Source organism: Lissotriton helveticus, chromosome 12 (assembly GCF_964261635.1).
Source record: "Lissotriton helveticus chromosome 12, aLisHel1.1, whole genome shotgun sequence".
NCBI lineage: Eukaryota > Metazoa > Chordata > Amphibia > Caudata > Salamandridae > Lissotriton > Lissotriton helveticus.
Genome location: NC_136073.1, coordinates 804,367,186 through 804,382,520, shown reverse-complemented (window position 1 = coordinate 804,382,520; position 15,335 = coordinate 804,367,186). Strand labels below are relative to the sequence as shown.

General features: G+C 45.9%; 1 protein-coding gene across 4 annotated transcripts in view; it reads left to right on the top strand.

The window, feature by feature from the left end:
• The window catches only part of SEMA6C (semaphorin 6C), a 313,712-nt gene that overhangs the window by 224,533 nt on the left and 73,844 nt on the right, over positions 1-15,335 (top strand). For all 4 annotated transcript variants that reach the window (XM_078670650.1, XM_078670649.1, XM_078670648.1 and 1 more), the window contains one exon: positions 10,822-10,936. In XM_078670650.1, coding sequence (XP_078526776.1) covers positions 10,822-10,936 — 115 coding nt within the window. The remainder of the gene's footprint in view (positions 1-10,821; positions 10,937-15,335) is intronic.

Sequence of the window (15,335 nt, the reverse complement as noted above, 5' to 3'; positions counted from 1 at the left end):
CGAGAGGGAGATGAATCTGTCCAGCAACTTTACCATTTGTAATCAATTAAAGAAAAGAGATTTAATTGTTTAGCAGAATCAGAGATAGCCTGCTTCATGCTGATCAGCCTCTGGCAAAGTGTTCCAATAGCCTGAACTTATGTCCAGTGAGGTAGCGTTGGTGGGGGGGGGGGGGCCCACATGGGCGGTTTCCCCGGGTGGAAAATTCTTAGCAGCCCGGGCCTGTGCAGGTAAGAACGGGGGGCAGGGCCGGACTGGCCGTAGCGGGCACCGGGCAATCCCCTGGTGCGCCGCACGGGTGGGGGCCGGTTTTGGGGGCCTGGGGGGCGTTTTTGTTACAGGGCCGTTTTTGCAGCATAGCTGCAAAATCGTCCCTGTAACAAAATCGGCAGAAAACCGGCCCTGGCAAAGAGCTCAGCGGCAACCCCCACGGCGGGTGGGGGTGCGGCCGAGCACTTTGCCAGGGCCGGTTTTGGTTCCCAGTCCGGCCCTGGCGGGGGGGCCTGGGTTGGGGGGATTTCGACAGACGAAAACAAGGGGAAATTAATTCTTTATTTAATTTTCCCTTGTGGTCGTCTGTCGAATCCCCTCCACCCAATCCCGCCCAACCGCTCTTAACCTGCACGGGCCAGAGCAGATTCTTAAGTGTGCGAAATAAAAAAAATAAAAAAAGTCATGCGGCCCCTAACCCGTGGACCGTTAGCACCTCCTGAGCTAACTGTCCACAGGTTCGGGGGCGCAATACTTTCTTTTAAAATGTTGCCCCAGCAGGGGCAACCCTCTCTACGCCGCTGCTTCTGTCCGAGTACCCCTTCTCTGTCTTGGGGCTCTAATGGAGATCAGGTCTTTTCTGGCAGAACGGTGCGGTTTGTTACCTGAGAGTGTGAACTTTGGTAGTGATATGACCAGGGCTGTTCCACATAAGGTTTTCTGTGCCAGGCATGGTATTTTAAAATGGATGCAGGCCTTCACTTTAAGCCACTGTGAGATGTTCCCAGACTTAGGGAGACCTACCAACAATTCAACACATTCCAAGCCAGCTGCAGTTAACATATGAGGTTTGTAAGTGAGGCCTAAATAGAGGGAATATGCATACTCCAGCCTTCTGTTGATCAAGGCATTAAGCACAGTCTACTGGGACTGAGGTGGGAGGAAATATCTTCCACAACTTCTCCCATTTGAGTTTTTGTATTGTGTTCTTAATCTCAATTCATTCATACTAATCAAAAGTTACTCAAAAAAGTTAATATGTGGTTATACACAAAGAAACTTCTCTCCAAAAGTTTAAAGGCTCCCTTCCAAATGAGGATTATATTGCTGTATTCAGGTGTTAAAGTGGTGCTAATGAGGTGAAACTTTTGACAAGATAAAGTTAATATGTGTTAAAATGAAAAATAAAGACATTGTTTGGGCATAAAACGTGCTGATAATTTTCCTCTTCTAGCCAAATAATTTAGTCAACCATGCCACATAGTTTGGATATCCACGGGCACATCAATCCTGTGGCCGGGAGTAGTGGTGCTGGCACGAACCTCTCCCAACCATGGTTATGAGCAGGACCACTGGAATTATGCGATTGTGTGGAAGTGGCATTTTTCGCATAATCATGGGATTTGCGGCATTTGCCACATAATCCATCATCTGCTGCATAATCTGCAGATTTAAACAAAAAAAATAGTTTCAAGCTCAAATGGCCCAAAAAGTTACGAAAATCGCAGCAACACATGTTGCCATGCAGTCGAAGGTACTTTGCAACTGTTGACTTCTCAACTTTCTATTGCTTATCGCTATGTTTGAGTGTTAAACCGAGGTGCAACCTATGCTCAAACTGTGTTAACAAGTGTAGAAATGACAAAACGATGAAGTAATACTATCAGATAATATGCCGCATTACGTAGCATAACTTGTGTTTTCTTGCCGCATAATGTAGTCAACCCTGCTGCACAATTTGTCTCCCTCCTGCCACATAATTCCAGTGACCCTGGTAATGAGGACACAGACGGCTGGGTGGGGTATCTCAATTTTTAGTGCAGGGGCATTTAACTGTATCACCTTCCCACAGCATCTATTCAGATGTCCCAATCACCATGGGGCCTTCACTTAACATGTCGCAGGGTATGACCTGTGAGGTGTTCCTACATATGTTACATGCACAGAGGCAGTGTGTAGATGAAATGTTGTCCACCGCATGGTCACCATTATGACCGCACAAAATGGAGGTTGCACTAACGACTGCTTTCTTCTTTTTTATGCAAGTGCGATCAGCTAGGTCTGTTGACTTACTGGACCATGCATCCACTCCAGGGATCTATGTTTGACCTTATGTTAACAGGTTAACATCCTGGTAGTTGATAAAATGTGCACCATTGTCTTGAGTAACAATACAAATCTGTTATTCCACTCCAGAATGCCTCCTACTTGAGTGTGCACAAACACACACTCTGTTGTGCTTGTGCCTTAATCCCTGATGCCGTGTAGTTCGACTGGAAGGTTTGTGGATAGTCACCCTTCCAGGCCAGAACTCATCTAGAGGAGTAAGAACTAAAAAAAAAAAAACATTTGGCTGCTTGCAGATGTCAGTTTTTCCAAGTAACTACATCAACCCCAGGTCCAGATATCTGCACTATCCCATTGTGACTCCACATCAGTTTGGCCTTCAGCTGACCAATTGCCTTTTCCAGTGAGGAGGCGGTACCCGCAGTGGATTGGCTCGTATCATGACGTCTGAAAGTGACACAACTTGTGATTGGCTCTGGCTCTTTTCGTCAATGTCCTCGCAACTTGACAAGCATTGTCCCTCTGGAGTCAATTCTTTCTATTTGTATGGTTCTTGGAAGGGGGATGGCTCGTAAGCGGGACAGACCTTTGCCCTGCACAAGGATTTTGGACAATATTGATCCGTGTTTCTCCTGTCACCTCTGCCGTGACTAAGTTTAGTGAAGTCAATGGCCACCAAGAGGGTCATTCATAAAACAGAGTATACTTAGTCCAGATATTTTTCCATATTTTGATACATGGCGCATTGAATTGAATCCTAAGAGTTAAACACAATAAAGTGTTTAAAAGTGTTAAAACAAATTTAAAAATCAATAGAATTGGTTAAACAACCAATCATGGGTAACAAAAATAAATTTAAAAAATGAATGAAAAACCGGTGTACAGAAACAGAGATTGCATTCGCTTTATGTATATTTCAGAATAACGTTAGTTAGTAGGGGTACTAAGAAAAGCAATCAGACGCACGTCCTGTGTGTAGTTTGTCCATGTTGTTACAATAATCCCATGTGAGACAAATGTATGTCAATTCAGCTCTCAAAAATCAATCCAAAGAGCATATCCATGGCCTGTAGAATCCATTCTAATGGGAAGTAAATTACAAAAGAGTAGGGGAACTGTTGACGTTTTGGACTCTATAGTGTTAAGTCTGTGAGACCATCCTCAGGACTAATTGCTTTTGTGAAATCTGTGAAACCTCCTTCCCCATGGCGGAAAGAAATGGACCAAATTTGATTAATTAACGCTGGATAAATATGCCAAACAGTGGCAGAGTCCCAACTTGTATTTTGGCCAGGCATCGGCTCTAATATGGTGTGGAAGAAATGGCACGAATACCCAGCCGTAAAGCAAACACGCCAGCTCTCCTTCAAAGTTGGAGTAGGGACTATGTCTAGGACACTTGGGCAGACCTACTGGACTACCCATTAAAAACAGTGGCGGCTGCCCCCGTAGTAAAGTGGTGGGGGGCTTGCGGTTAGGTTTTAAAAATAAAATAAAAAGACTGAAGACAAAGCTGGGTTGGAGAAACCTAAGTGTGCATGTCTGTTCCGCCGGCCTAAGACAGCCGGTCAAACTGACATGTGCACTTATAAGTGCCTACCACTCCTCCCTACTGCTGATGTGACGCTCGTCAACATGGCCCTGCCCTACCCCCGGCCCAGCTGGCAATAAGATAAGAAAAATAAAATGATAATAAAATGGTTATATTATTTTATTTTTCAGCGGGGTGATGATACTCCGCTGGTTAAAAGAGAGGGACTGCTCCGATATGGAGTTCGATCCTCTTAACTCCGCCTCACAGGCTTCCAAATGGCAGCAGTGCGAAGCGTGCCAAGTACATCTAGGTAATATGGAGGGGAACCCGCCTCTTGTTCTGGGATGCTCTGGTCCTAAGAGAGGAAGCCACCCAGACAGCCCAGGCATACCCAAGTATGTAACATGCAATCATAAGCACACTATGGTTGTGCAAGTCTCCTACAACACACACTTTCACACAATGGTAAATTAAGGAGTACGGTTGTGGTGAAGGCTTCACCAGGGACCCACCCCTTCAGTGAGCGAGTATCAGCGCTGCTAATCCTCCCCCCGCCCACTGCAAGTGAGCATCACTTGTGGCTCCGCCTCATGACAGTGACGTGGGCTGTGGCCACGCCCTTGACGAGGGTGGATGCGAGACCCTCACCGTCCTCTCTACTATGAGAAATGCACACCTTAATCCGTTCGCTGGTTCTGTCAGCCAACGGCTGTCGCGAGCACTACCTGGCTAGTGCTGCGCACATCCGTTGGCCGACGCAGCCCGCCCACTCTTTAAAACTGCTGCGGTAAAGGGGTTAAGAACAGTGCACTATGTTAGGCCAGAACTTCAGATTCTAGTTAAAGCAGGAGTGCAGAACCTTAAAAGAGGGTTGTATGACACAATCACGCTTTCTGTTCTCATGCGTTCCTTAACCACGCATTCCATTTACTCAACAAGTGGTTACAACAACTTGCCTTAGGGGGGCGCTGGACTTTGGAATTGTATAATTTTCTATTCCAACTCCAGTCCCTGCTACAGTTGGGAAACGTTAAAGTCCAACGCGGCTTTCCCTAACACATGACGTTGTAATGACTTGCGTTGTAAATGGAATGCATGGCTCAGACGCATTCATTGTTCTGCCCGCTTTGCAGAGGCAACGCGTTGTTCAGCAGTCGTGGTATTTGCTGTTTCCCTTTAAAGAGATGCACTAGATACCTGTATATGTTAATATTGTTAATTTTCTACCTGAGAAGATGTTGCCCTTCAGGTGTACCTTTAATTTTATCTTTTCGATTATGTGCAGCGAGGGGAGTTTTTTGCATTCTTCCGCGTGCATCTTTTCACTCTGTAACCTGCAGCCCATCTAACTAGCGTTGACATACTATGTCCAAGTCTTCAAAAAATGGCAAAAATTATGAAAGATATCCCACAATGCAGTGGTGAGCTGCGCCCACCCCGCCATCGGCCCACGCGTCACTAGTAGGTAGGCCTCTCCACCGTATCAGCCTCTCCACCTTAATTAATAAAGTGATTAATTCCAACAATCTGTGATTAATTAACTGTCCCCTAATGTAAAAATGATGAAGTAATTCTCTCAAGCCAAATCAATCACTTTTTTTTAATTTCCATTAATTACGGCCATTTGACTCGAATTATATCAATAGGATGGAAGTCTCCGGCTTTAAATTGATTTCTTTTCATGGACCAGATTCAATCATCTCTAAATTATAAAATGCATATTTCATTTAGTCCCCCACTTGCTGCGGAGTCTGAACATTCACTGGCCGACACCCTACCCGTATACTTTATTTTCTCTGCAGTTTCATAATCTTAAAGAGAAAAAATTGTCTTCCGTTTCAATTTCTGACGAGCTGACATACCAAGCCTCTCCAGTCCTATCAGCCAGTCTTCCTTTAAATCGCTAATCCTCAGAGATGTCCCCCCCCCTCCTTCCTGAAGGAGCCTGTCCTGGTCTTGTGAAAAGCAGCATAAATGTCAAGGTCCAGTTTGTAGACAGCTCTTAATACCAAGGTCTAAGCTCTTCCCAGATGCAGCAGACTTGAGACTTAATGAAGTTATGTGATTGGCTGAGGTACAACCAATGCAGAGAGGCGAGACTTTGACCTGGTGTCTCCTAGTTCCACAGTGGGAAAGGTCATTGGTAGATTATATGTTTGACTAGAAGACATTATGACGGCTTAGCAACATCACCATGACTCGAACACACCTCTTATCGTAGTCCATTCGACTACTGCTCCGCTACTCATCGACACCTAGATGATAAGACATGGTCAACATTAGACTACATCCCCACCCCTAGATAGACCACAGATCTCCAATGAGATGACGTAACCAGGAGAGGTCAGATGTGCGCTTCTGTGTGCTGCCCCCACTAGACCTCATTTTGCACCTGCTTCGGATATACCTGTGGCGCCCCAGGTAACGCACAGGGTCGCGATTTTGAACATCCTCCTGGTGGCACTTCCATGTGCTTTGGCACATTTGAGAAATGTTAATAGGGCTCAGAGTGAGGTCCAGTGGTCCTAACTGATATATATGAATTATGTAATTTTATAGAGCGCTCTGCATCGAATTTTTGATCAGTAATGAGTGCTGATAAATAAGCATTAGCAGGTGGGATCCAGATGTCAAGTACTAAAATGCAGCACATTATGAATTTATAAGCAGCACGGAAACAGAATATTTATGGATATGAATTCATTTATTTTTGTTTTGTTTATAGCACCTTATGTATTTACGTAGGGCACTATCATGCGCTTTGGTTCTAAGTCACTGGTCCTAGCATAACATACTTCCAGTGAAGAGTGAGAACCATAGCAAATGTCTGGAAGACCTACATGGTGACACTGGAATAATGACCGACTCATGCCGGTGCCGCGAGCTCTGAACATGATGAATCTCACTGCTTACATTGGGCACTGAGCTGTTCAGAGTAGCCGGAGCACAATACTAGACTGAGGGCCTGACTTTTGTTCGACGGACGGAATAGCATTCGTCGAGATGAGGGGTCATCAGGTCCCCCATCCCGATGGTACTCAATCTATTAGATTTAGAGATGACTGCTGGCCCATGAGTCATCCCTGTAACTTCTAAGGAACCACATGACAGCAGTTCATTTCAAGGTACAAAAAGTTGCCAGACGTCGGGTTTTGACGGCTGTCCACCAAACTTTTAAAATCCCAAAGCTGGAGTTTATTTCTGTAAAAGAAAAAACTAATGACCATCACACAATGGGAGGTTTCTCCCAGGGTTTGGTGGATATTATTGTCTTTTCCATCCCTGGTTGTCAGGTTTTTCCTGGTGGTAACGGACAGAAAAACAGAGCTAGAGAAAATGTTGGAGTAAGCGTTCAATCAATGGAGCCAACATGGGCTCTGCTGATGGAAAGTTATCGGTCTGCCCATCTCTAAATGAGTGGAGAGGATACTCAAGTTTCATTTGTGAACGTGTACCCTGGCTGCCAAATTCTCAATTGGGCTATAAGTATATTTCACCGCTTCTGATAAATATCTGAATAGGGCAGTGCTTAATTTGAGCCAGTGGTTACCAGTGCTCGACACTGGCACTTGATGTGAACACTAGCACTCATAGCCATATCCCTCATGGTGGCACTGTTTGTCTAAATTAAAGATGAGCAAAACAGTTTTTTATTAATTCAATACACTTAAAAAATGGCTAATACCTGCCGCCAACGTTATTGTTATAGCTTTCGGTGCCAGGAAAAGTTGGAATTTTCACTGTCATTCGTCATTGGGAGCGTCAGCAGGGGCAAATTGTGGTACAAGCTGCAGTGACCTCCTGACTAGTGGCCCCAACACTTATGTTTTTACAAATTAAGCACTGGAATAGGGACAGTCATTTTACTCAGTCCTGCACCCCAGTTAGCACCTATGTAAGAGCTTATCAGGTTCCCAAAGCAAGACGTGATCAGTTCAACCAAAATCTGTCCCTTTTACATTTTTGCTACCCAAATATCACCCTATAACATTCCTGCCTTACTTAGTTACATTTTTTCCTGTGTAAATCTAGGCACCTTGTATTGTGTCAACAAATGTAGCATACATATTTCAATAAGATTACAAGCTTTTGAAGTTTGAGCAGTAATGTCTTCAGATAATAACACTGTCTTGGTCCATGGGAAGGCCTCAGTGCCACAGCTCTGCTCAGTTTGCACAAGCGGCGGACACCGCACCCATATTTGGGAACCGGGACTTATTTTTCATCAGTCTTTGACCCAGAGAAAGAGAGAGGGAAGTGCATATCATGAAGAAAAAAAGGCGGGAAAGATGAACAAGCATTTACAATGCAATAGATCTCGCATTAGTTAAATGCAGAGTTATTGGCTTTGCAAATGGAAAAGAAATGCTGGGTCCGCCCGCCTTTGTTTTTATATTTATTGACTTTTGTAGGAATGGCAACACGTCGCGTTTTTAGATGCTTAGAGCTAAAGCGCAACATGCCACCATTGCCACAAAAGTCATTAAATAGAAAAAAAAGTTGTGCGTGCCGTGCTGGAAAATAAATATATAAATAAAATGTTACCTTGCACGGTAATGCAACAGAAACCTGAAAAGTGTGGTTCAGGCAGTGCGTAGCTGTTGTGCCTGCAACAGCAGCCACGCCAAAGAAGTCATAAACAAAAGAGTGCTCACAAAAGTGTAAATGAAACATACTGAGTAACAACACATGTAATAGGGGCAGTCCTTATGGGAGGTTACAAGAGTAGAAAATGAGGGCCTAAGGAGGGCCTAGTAAGCAAAGTAACCAAACACAATGAAGCATTTGCAGAGGACAGTCAAAAGAGCCAATTGAAAACATGGGCGGGCAATGGGTGGAGCTTCAAGGCCATATCCTAACACAGCATGTCTCAAAGAGACAGCGCTGCTTAGGTGTGGCCTAAAATCCGGGATCAATGAAGAAAGCAGGGTTGCAAACAACCTGTAAGAGAGAGAAATACAGACAGGAAGTGCCAGGTGATGGAAACAGTAGACAGCCTTGGTAGTCACTAACCATGTCACTCTGCAGTGGGTTTCTAATAAAAATCTTTGGGCTCTTGCACTTTTTAACAAATTAAGTACTGGTGGAAGTTGTAGTGGCAGGACAAGCTCTTTCCAGCTAGCTGGTAACCATGTGTAAAGTTTCGCTGGTTGCTGAGAGTTCACAGATATGCCAATAGTCTCTGCTTAATTTAATTATTTGGAGATTTGACTCAAATATATTCATGTTGGATAGGTGTCAGGCACTACTATTTGTTTATATATCTATATCTAGTTGTCTTTTTTATTTAAATACTTATTGAGTTAACGAGTCCTATCTTCTAATAATGCTACCAATGGATACTGGTGGTTTAATAAAAAAATATTGGGCCATATGGCAAGTGCTTTGTTTAAATATCACGCAAAGTCAGAAATAGTTTTCAGGGGTGGTTTTTAATCTAATTTGCTGGGGTGATGTCACACCTCTGAAACCTTCTGCTTGCTGCTCCACTCTTAATTATTTCCAAATTTGGTGAATAGCATTTGGCTGAAAAATAAAACCTTTTACGGGATCTTAAACCCGTTTTTCCGCTTACAAATCCCCCTAAGACATCCTGGCTTTCTGGAGGCCAAAACAAAGTTGAATGGAACTTCACAAATGCTGTATCCGGTAAAATGGAGTAGTGAAATGTCATTTAGCTGTTTCCCAAGGTCTAGTAAAAGGAAACCTTTCATTTATCTCTTATCTGGGGGAAGAGGGGGAGAATGGAAATTAAACCACAAGGGGGCAGCGGTACTTCGGGTTACTGTTAAAAAGGGTGCCTGCCCTATTTCCAGCTGATGTTTAAAAGCCTGTATAACCCATTCTCTACTTAATGAATCTGCATCATGTTTCCCACAATGCATTTCACCAACTATGCAAATATGTTGACACTGTTTATGAGGGACAAACTGTGAGGTAGGAGATTCGAAACGCAGTACACAATTAGAATTACAAAAGTACTGTAATTACTGAAAATATATACCTGAAGGGAGTGTTAATTGCTATGTATCAAAGTTCGCAGAATTCACCTCTTAAAAAATCTCAAAGCAAACCTAATAGCCCACCCCCGTGAGTCCACTGCACCAGTGCAGGGCAAGCTGCTGACATCTGTAAAATTAACCAAAAAATGCATGTGGAGTCAAATAATGTTGCATTATTAAGTAGTTAGCAAATTAACGCCTACGAGACTTTGTAACCTTAGCAACACTCTAAGTTAGTATTTTCTTAAATACATTTATTTCAACCACCTGCACAAATGCGTTTACTGATGGCCCAGGTGCAGGCAGGAAAAACGCTTGGTGAAGCAAATGTTGTAAAAAAACAGACTTGTAAATAAAATAAAATGTTCCATTAATGTCCCACTTCGGGTTTGAAATATATACATATATATATATATATATATATATATATATATATATATATATATATATATATATATATATATATATTCCTTGGATTCTCCACACTACTCCTCACTCGGCGAAGTCACGGCACAGCAGACAGGTAAGGTTTACAATTTTTTTTCTTTTTTATTCACACACCATGTGCAAATATGCGTGCATAGATATGGACACATACACACACACACACACACTGGATTCTCTGAATTAAGGGAAAAGTCCGCAATATATAACATATTTTTTTCTTATCTTTTTTTCCTGTTTGCCCTTTTATGTCGGAATGCACAATGGTAAATAAAATAGCAAAAAAACATGTTTTAGTGTGTATCAACTAGGAAGTTATATGGGAAGGTGCAGCAGATACATTATTTATTATATCTATGTAATTATACGTAAGTTTGATTCGTTTTTTATAATTCTTTTACCAAAAAGGCATTTGTTTTCAAAGCAGAAAGTATGGGCTGGATATATAGGTATCTTCTTGTGACGTCGCTGTCCTTGAAGAGGAGGGGTCTGTGGTTGTGGACGCGCGCCCCCTGTGCTCTATGGACTGGGCATTAATCAGTCTGCCCCCTCCCTCCCTTGCAGGTACTCTCTCCTATCCCTGGTTCCGGGGACTGGTGACCGACAATGAGACGGCACAACTCGGCCTGGACTTCCAGAGGATGCTGAAGCTGAACCACACACTCTTCATCGCAGCCAGGTGAGTGAGGGTCACGGCGAGTAAGTGGCAAACAAGGGCCACTGTGAGTTAAGTCCACAGTGAATGAATTAAATGTGGTGTGAGGAGCTTCTAAGGACCATATGAGCAGCGCTTAATTTCAGCCGGTGGTTTCTGGTGCTCAGCACCGGCACTTAATTATCAACACCGGTACTTATGACAGTCTGCCACTTGGTGGCGCTGTCTGTCTTATTTAGAGATAAACACCACGACAGATGTTGATTAATTCAACATAGTACATTAAAATGAGTCCTGCTTGCCACCCAAACTGTTCTTATAGTTTGCTGGCCTCGAACAGTCAGAATTGTCACACTTGTAGTTGTGTGATGGTTAGTAGTTGTGTAGTACTGTCATTGGCAGTGCTGGCAGGGGCAATGGGTGGTGCAAGCTGCAGTGGCCTCCTGACAAGGGCCCTGTTACTTCCTTTTTTTGTCTCACAAATTAAGCACTGCATATCAGAGTGGAGGATGGTGAACGAAAGACCCCTGAGGGTCGTTTTAAAGTGTTGACCATGGAGAGTGAGGGTTGTTTAGGGGAGAGGTGTGGCGCCAGGGCGACTGACGCTGGACGCTGGGGCTCACGGTTAAATCCCCAGCTCCGGCGGCAGGGGTCTGCCCAGCACCATGCGACTCTGGGCAATAGCTCGCTTAATCTTCCCAACGGCCCCTAGCGCCTTGAGACCCCTTCGGGGGTGATTTGTGCTCTATACAAGTACTGGATTTATTTATTTTATTGTCTGAAAGTGCACATCCTGGTGAGTGAGGGACCAGCCGCCGCTTTCTGAGAGTTAGTGAAACGATGAGTGAGGTACCAGTAGCGCTCACCTGAGAGCAAATCAGTGAATGCAGGAAATTGTAATGAAGGCGCACCGTGAGTGAGGCATCGCACTAGTGAGGCAGTGGGGGTCACCGTGACTGACCGACCGAGTGAGGGCCATGGTGGACAAGGTTTGTGGGGCTCCGAAGGACACTGTGAGTGGGAAGAACAGTGATTTTTGATATTCATAGCAAGTAAGGGGCAGAGAAAGTGAAAATGAAGGTGAACGTGACCCATCTTGGATGAGGGTCATTTGTGAGGACCTGTGAACGAGGACCATGAAGGGCCAGAGGGAGTGAGTGCGCCATCTCTCACTGAGAGCCCCAGTGAGTGAAGCCCCCCCCCCAGTGAGTGATGGCCAGTGTGAGTCAGGGCTAGGCAAGGCAGGCTTGCGATGAAGGGTAGCCACAGGAAGTGAGGGGCACAGTGAGTGTGGCCTCCTTGGCTCACTGTCTCAGTGAGTGGAGAGTGCTCTGAGGAAGGGTCATGGTGAGGGATGGCCATAGAGGGTGAGAGCATCGGTGGGTGAATGGCTCGATGAAGGTCTTATATGGTGTATAAGGGGAGTGGTGAGTGGGGTTCCCAGGCCGTGAGCCCGCAGTGAGTAGGGACCATTGTGGGCAGGGCTGAAGAAGAGATGCCTGCGGTGCGTAGAGTGGGGTAGAGACAAATGGAATGGGGTGCACAGCTCATTTGAGTGAGGGTCAAGGGGAGAGCTGTGGGGCAAGGTGGCTAGTGAGATGGAGGAGGGAGAAGTCAGGTCAGTGCAGCTTCTGGTTTGTGCACACTTGACTCCTCGGTGCGCAGCTCTTTACACCGCACAATCCTGACCCCTCTCAGTGCAGCATTTGATGCCACATAATCCTGACCCCTCTCAGTGCACCTGTTGATGCCACATAATCCTGACCCCTCTCAGTGCACCTTTTAATGCCACATAATCCTGACCCCTCTCAGTGCACCTTTTGATGCCAAATAATCCTGACCCCTCTCAGTGCACCTATTGATGCCACATAATTCTGACCCCTCTCAGTGCAGCTTTTGATGCCACATAATCCTGACCCCTCTCAATGCACCTTTTGATGCCACATAATCCTGACCCCTCTCAGTGCAGCATTTAATGCCACATAATCCTGACCCCTCTCAGTGCACCTTTGGATGCCACATAATCCGGACCCCTCTCAGTGCACCTTTTAATGCCACATAATCCTGACCCCTCTCAGTGCACCTTTTGATGCCGCATAATCCTGACCCCTCTCAGTGCACCTTTTAATGCCACATAATCCTGACCCCTCTCAGTGCATCTTTTGATGCCACATAATCCTGACCCCTCTCAGTGCACCTTTTGATGCCACATAATCCTGACCCTTCACACTGCACCTTTTAATGCCCCATAATCCTGACCCCTCTCAGTGCACCTTTGGATGCCACATATTCCTGACCCCTCTCAGTGCACCTTTTGATGCCACATAATCCTGACCCCTTCTCAGTGCACCTTTTGATGCCACATAATCCTGACCCCTCACACTGCACCTTTTAATGCCACATAATCCTGACCCCTCTCAGTGCACCTTTGGATGCCACATATTCCTGACCCCTCTCAGTGCACCTTTTGATGCCACATAATCCTGACCCCTCTCAGTGCACCTTTTGATGCCACATAATCCTGACCTCTCTCAGTGCACCTTTTGATGCCACATAATCCTGACCCCTCTCAGTGCACCTTTTGATGCCACATAATCCTGACCCCTCTCAATGCACCTTTTGATGCCACATAATCCTGACCCCTCTCAGTGCAGCATTTGATGCCACATAATCCTGCCCCCTCTCAGTGCACCTTTTAATGCCACATAATCCCGACCCCTCTCAGTGCACCTTTTGATGCCACATAATCCTGACCCCTCACAGTGCACCTTTTGATGCCACATAATCCTGACCCCTCTCAGTGCACCTTTTGATGCCACATAATCCTGACCCCTCTCAGTGCACCTTTTGATGCCACATAATCCTGACCCCTCTCAGTGCACCTTTTGATGCCACATAATCCTGACCTGACACCTCACAGTGCATCTTCTAACGTCACCCACCCAGTTCGGATTGTGTCATAGTCTGTACCGACAAGCCACCTGCTTTTCTCTAGAAGCACGTTTTTTCCTCCCATATTAACAATAATCATGTACCAGCGAAACGACCCCTCCTCCCGACAAGACGTGTCGGAGAATTGGCCACCATCCTCTGTTTTGTTTTAGAAAAAGAAAAGGCAAAAGTTTGGGTTAACTGTGCCTTTAACACTCCGGGGCCCCGGCGCCACTGCACTGGCTGCACCACAGCAGCTACGCCCCTGCCGGCCCCCTCAGGTGGCAGCAGCAACCGGACGCCCATTGCGCATGCGCGGCACGTCCCCGCCCAGGGGCTCCGTGTCGCGCGCCGCGCACCTGACATGAAATGGCGCCTCCGATAGCGCGCGCCGCCCGCTTTGTAGCCGCGATAATGGCGCCAACCGCGGCAGATAGCGCGTGACGAGCCGCTGACAGCTCTTGTAATTGTGCTGACGGGCCGCGTATCAGATGTGGTCCCGGGCGCGAGATACCAGCGCGTGCTGCGCGCGAGAGATAAGGAGGGCGGACTGCCAGCGCGAGCCACCTCAGAGGGGGGAGCACTGGCCGAGCACTGCTGCGAGCGTGGACGCGCCCGAGGGGCTGGGGAGGGGACCTACCTATGAGCAATTGCACCAGGAGCACCAGTCTGAGTGACTGGACATAAATACTTTTATTTGATTTGTTAAAATCGTAAAAAAGAGTACCAGTCTGAGTGACTGAAAAGTGATGCATGCAGTCCTTGAAAGAATATGGGACACATTCTAGTCCATCATTTTGTTGCTCATTGAACCACTACAGGATACCAACTACATGCAACTCGGCCTTGGCCGCTCCCCAAAGGATGCAGTCCAACAGAGTACAAGCAGCCATGGACATGTTTCGGCCTTGGTGAGCTTCATCAGGGTGGTGCACTGTTAGTCCTATGGCATAGTGAGCGCAGGGCCCACGTGTGACCATACTCGCTGCATTTGGGGCATCTTGGTGATAAAAATAAAAGGGTGCTGGGGAAGTAATCTCTGAGACTGATAAATCACTCAGGGCCTCCATTGTTGCAATTGGGGCAGGAATAAGCCTATTTTACATATGTGACGCCATAGACAAGCTAAAAAAGATAGAATGGAATGCGCACAGAGTAACTACCAGTATTTCAGAATAGCGCCTGCATTTCTTTCTTCACTTTTTTTGCTACATCAGTTATGGAGTTTCACTGAATTCGATCCTGGAGGGAGCACATATTTGTGCAGCCGCGACACCGCAAGATCAGTCGCAGCACTGCGGGAACAGATAGACATGAGTGAGTTTTCACATAGCTCACTGGGTCCAGTCCTTGAGGGGGCTGCTGGTGCAGTAATGACACCTGTGAATCGCCGCAAAGAGTCACCGTTCAGTCCATGTAAGCCTAAGTATCTGGGCTGCAGTGACACCTGTGGCCATAGTGTGTAGCTGAGCACACAGTGTGGTACAGCAGT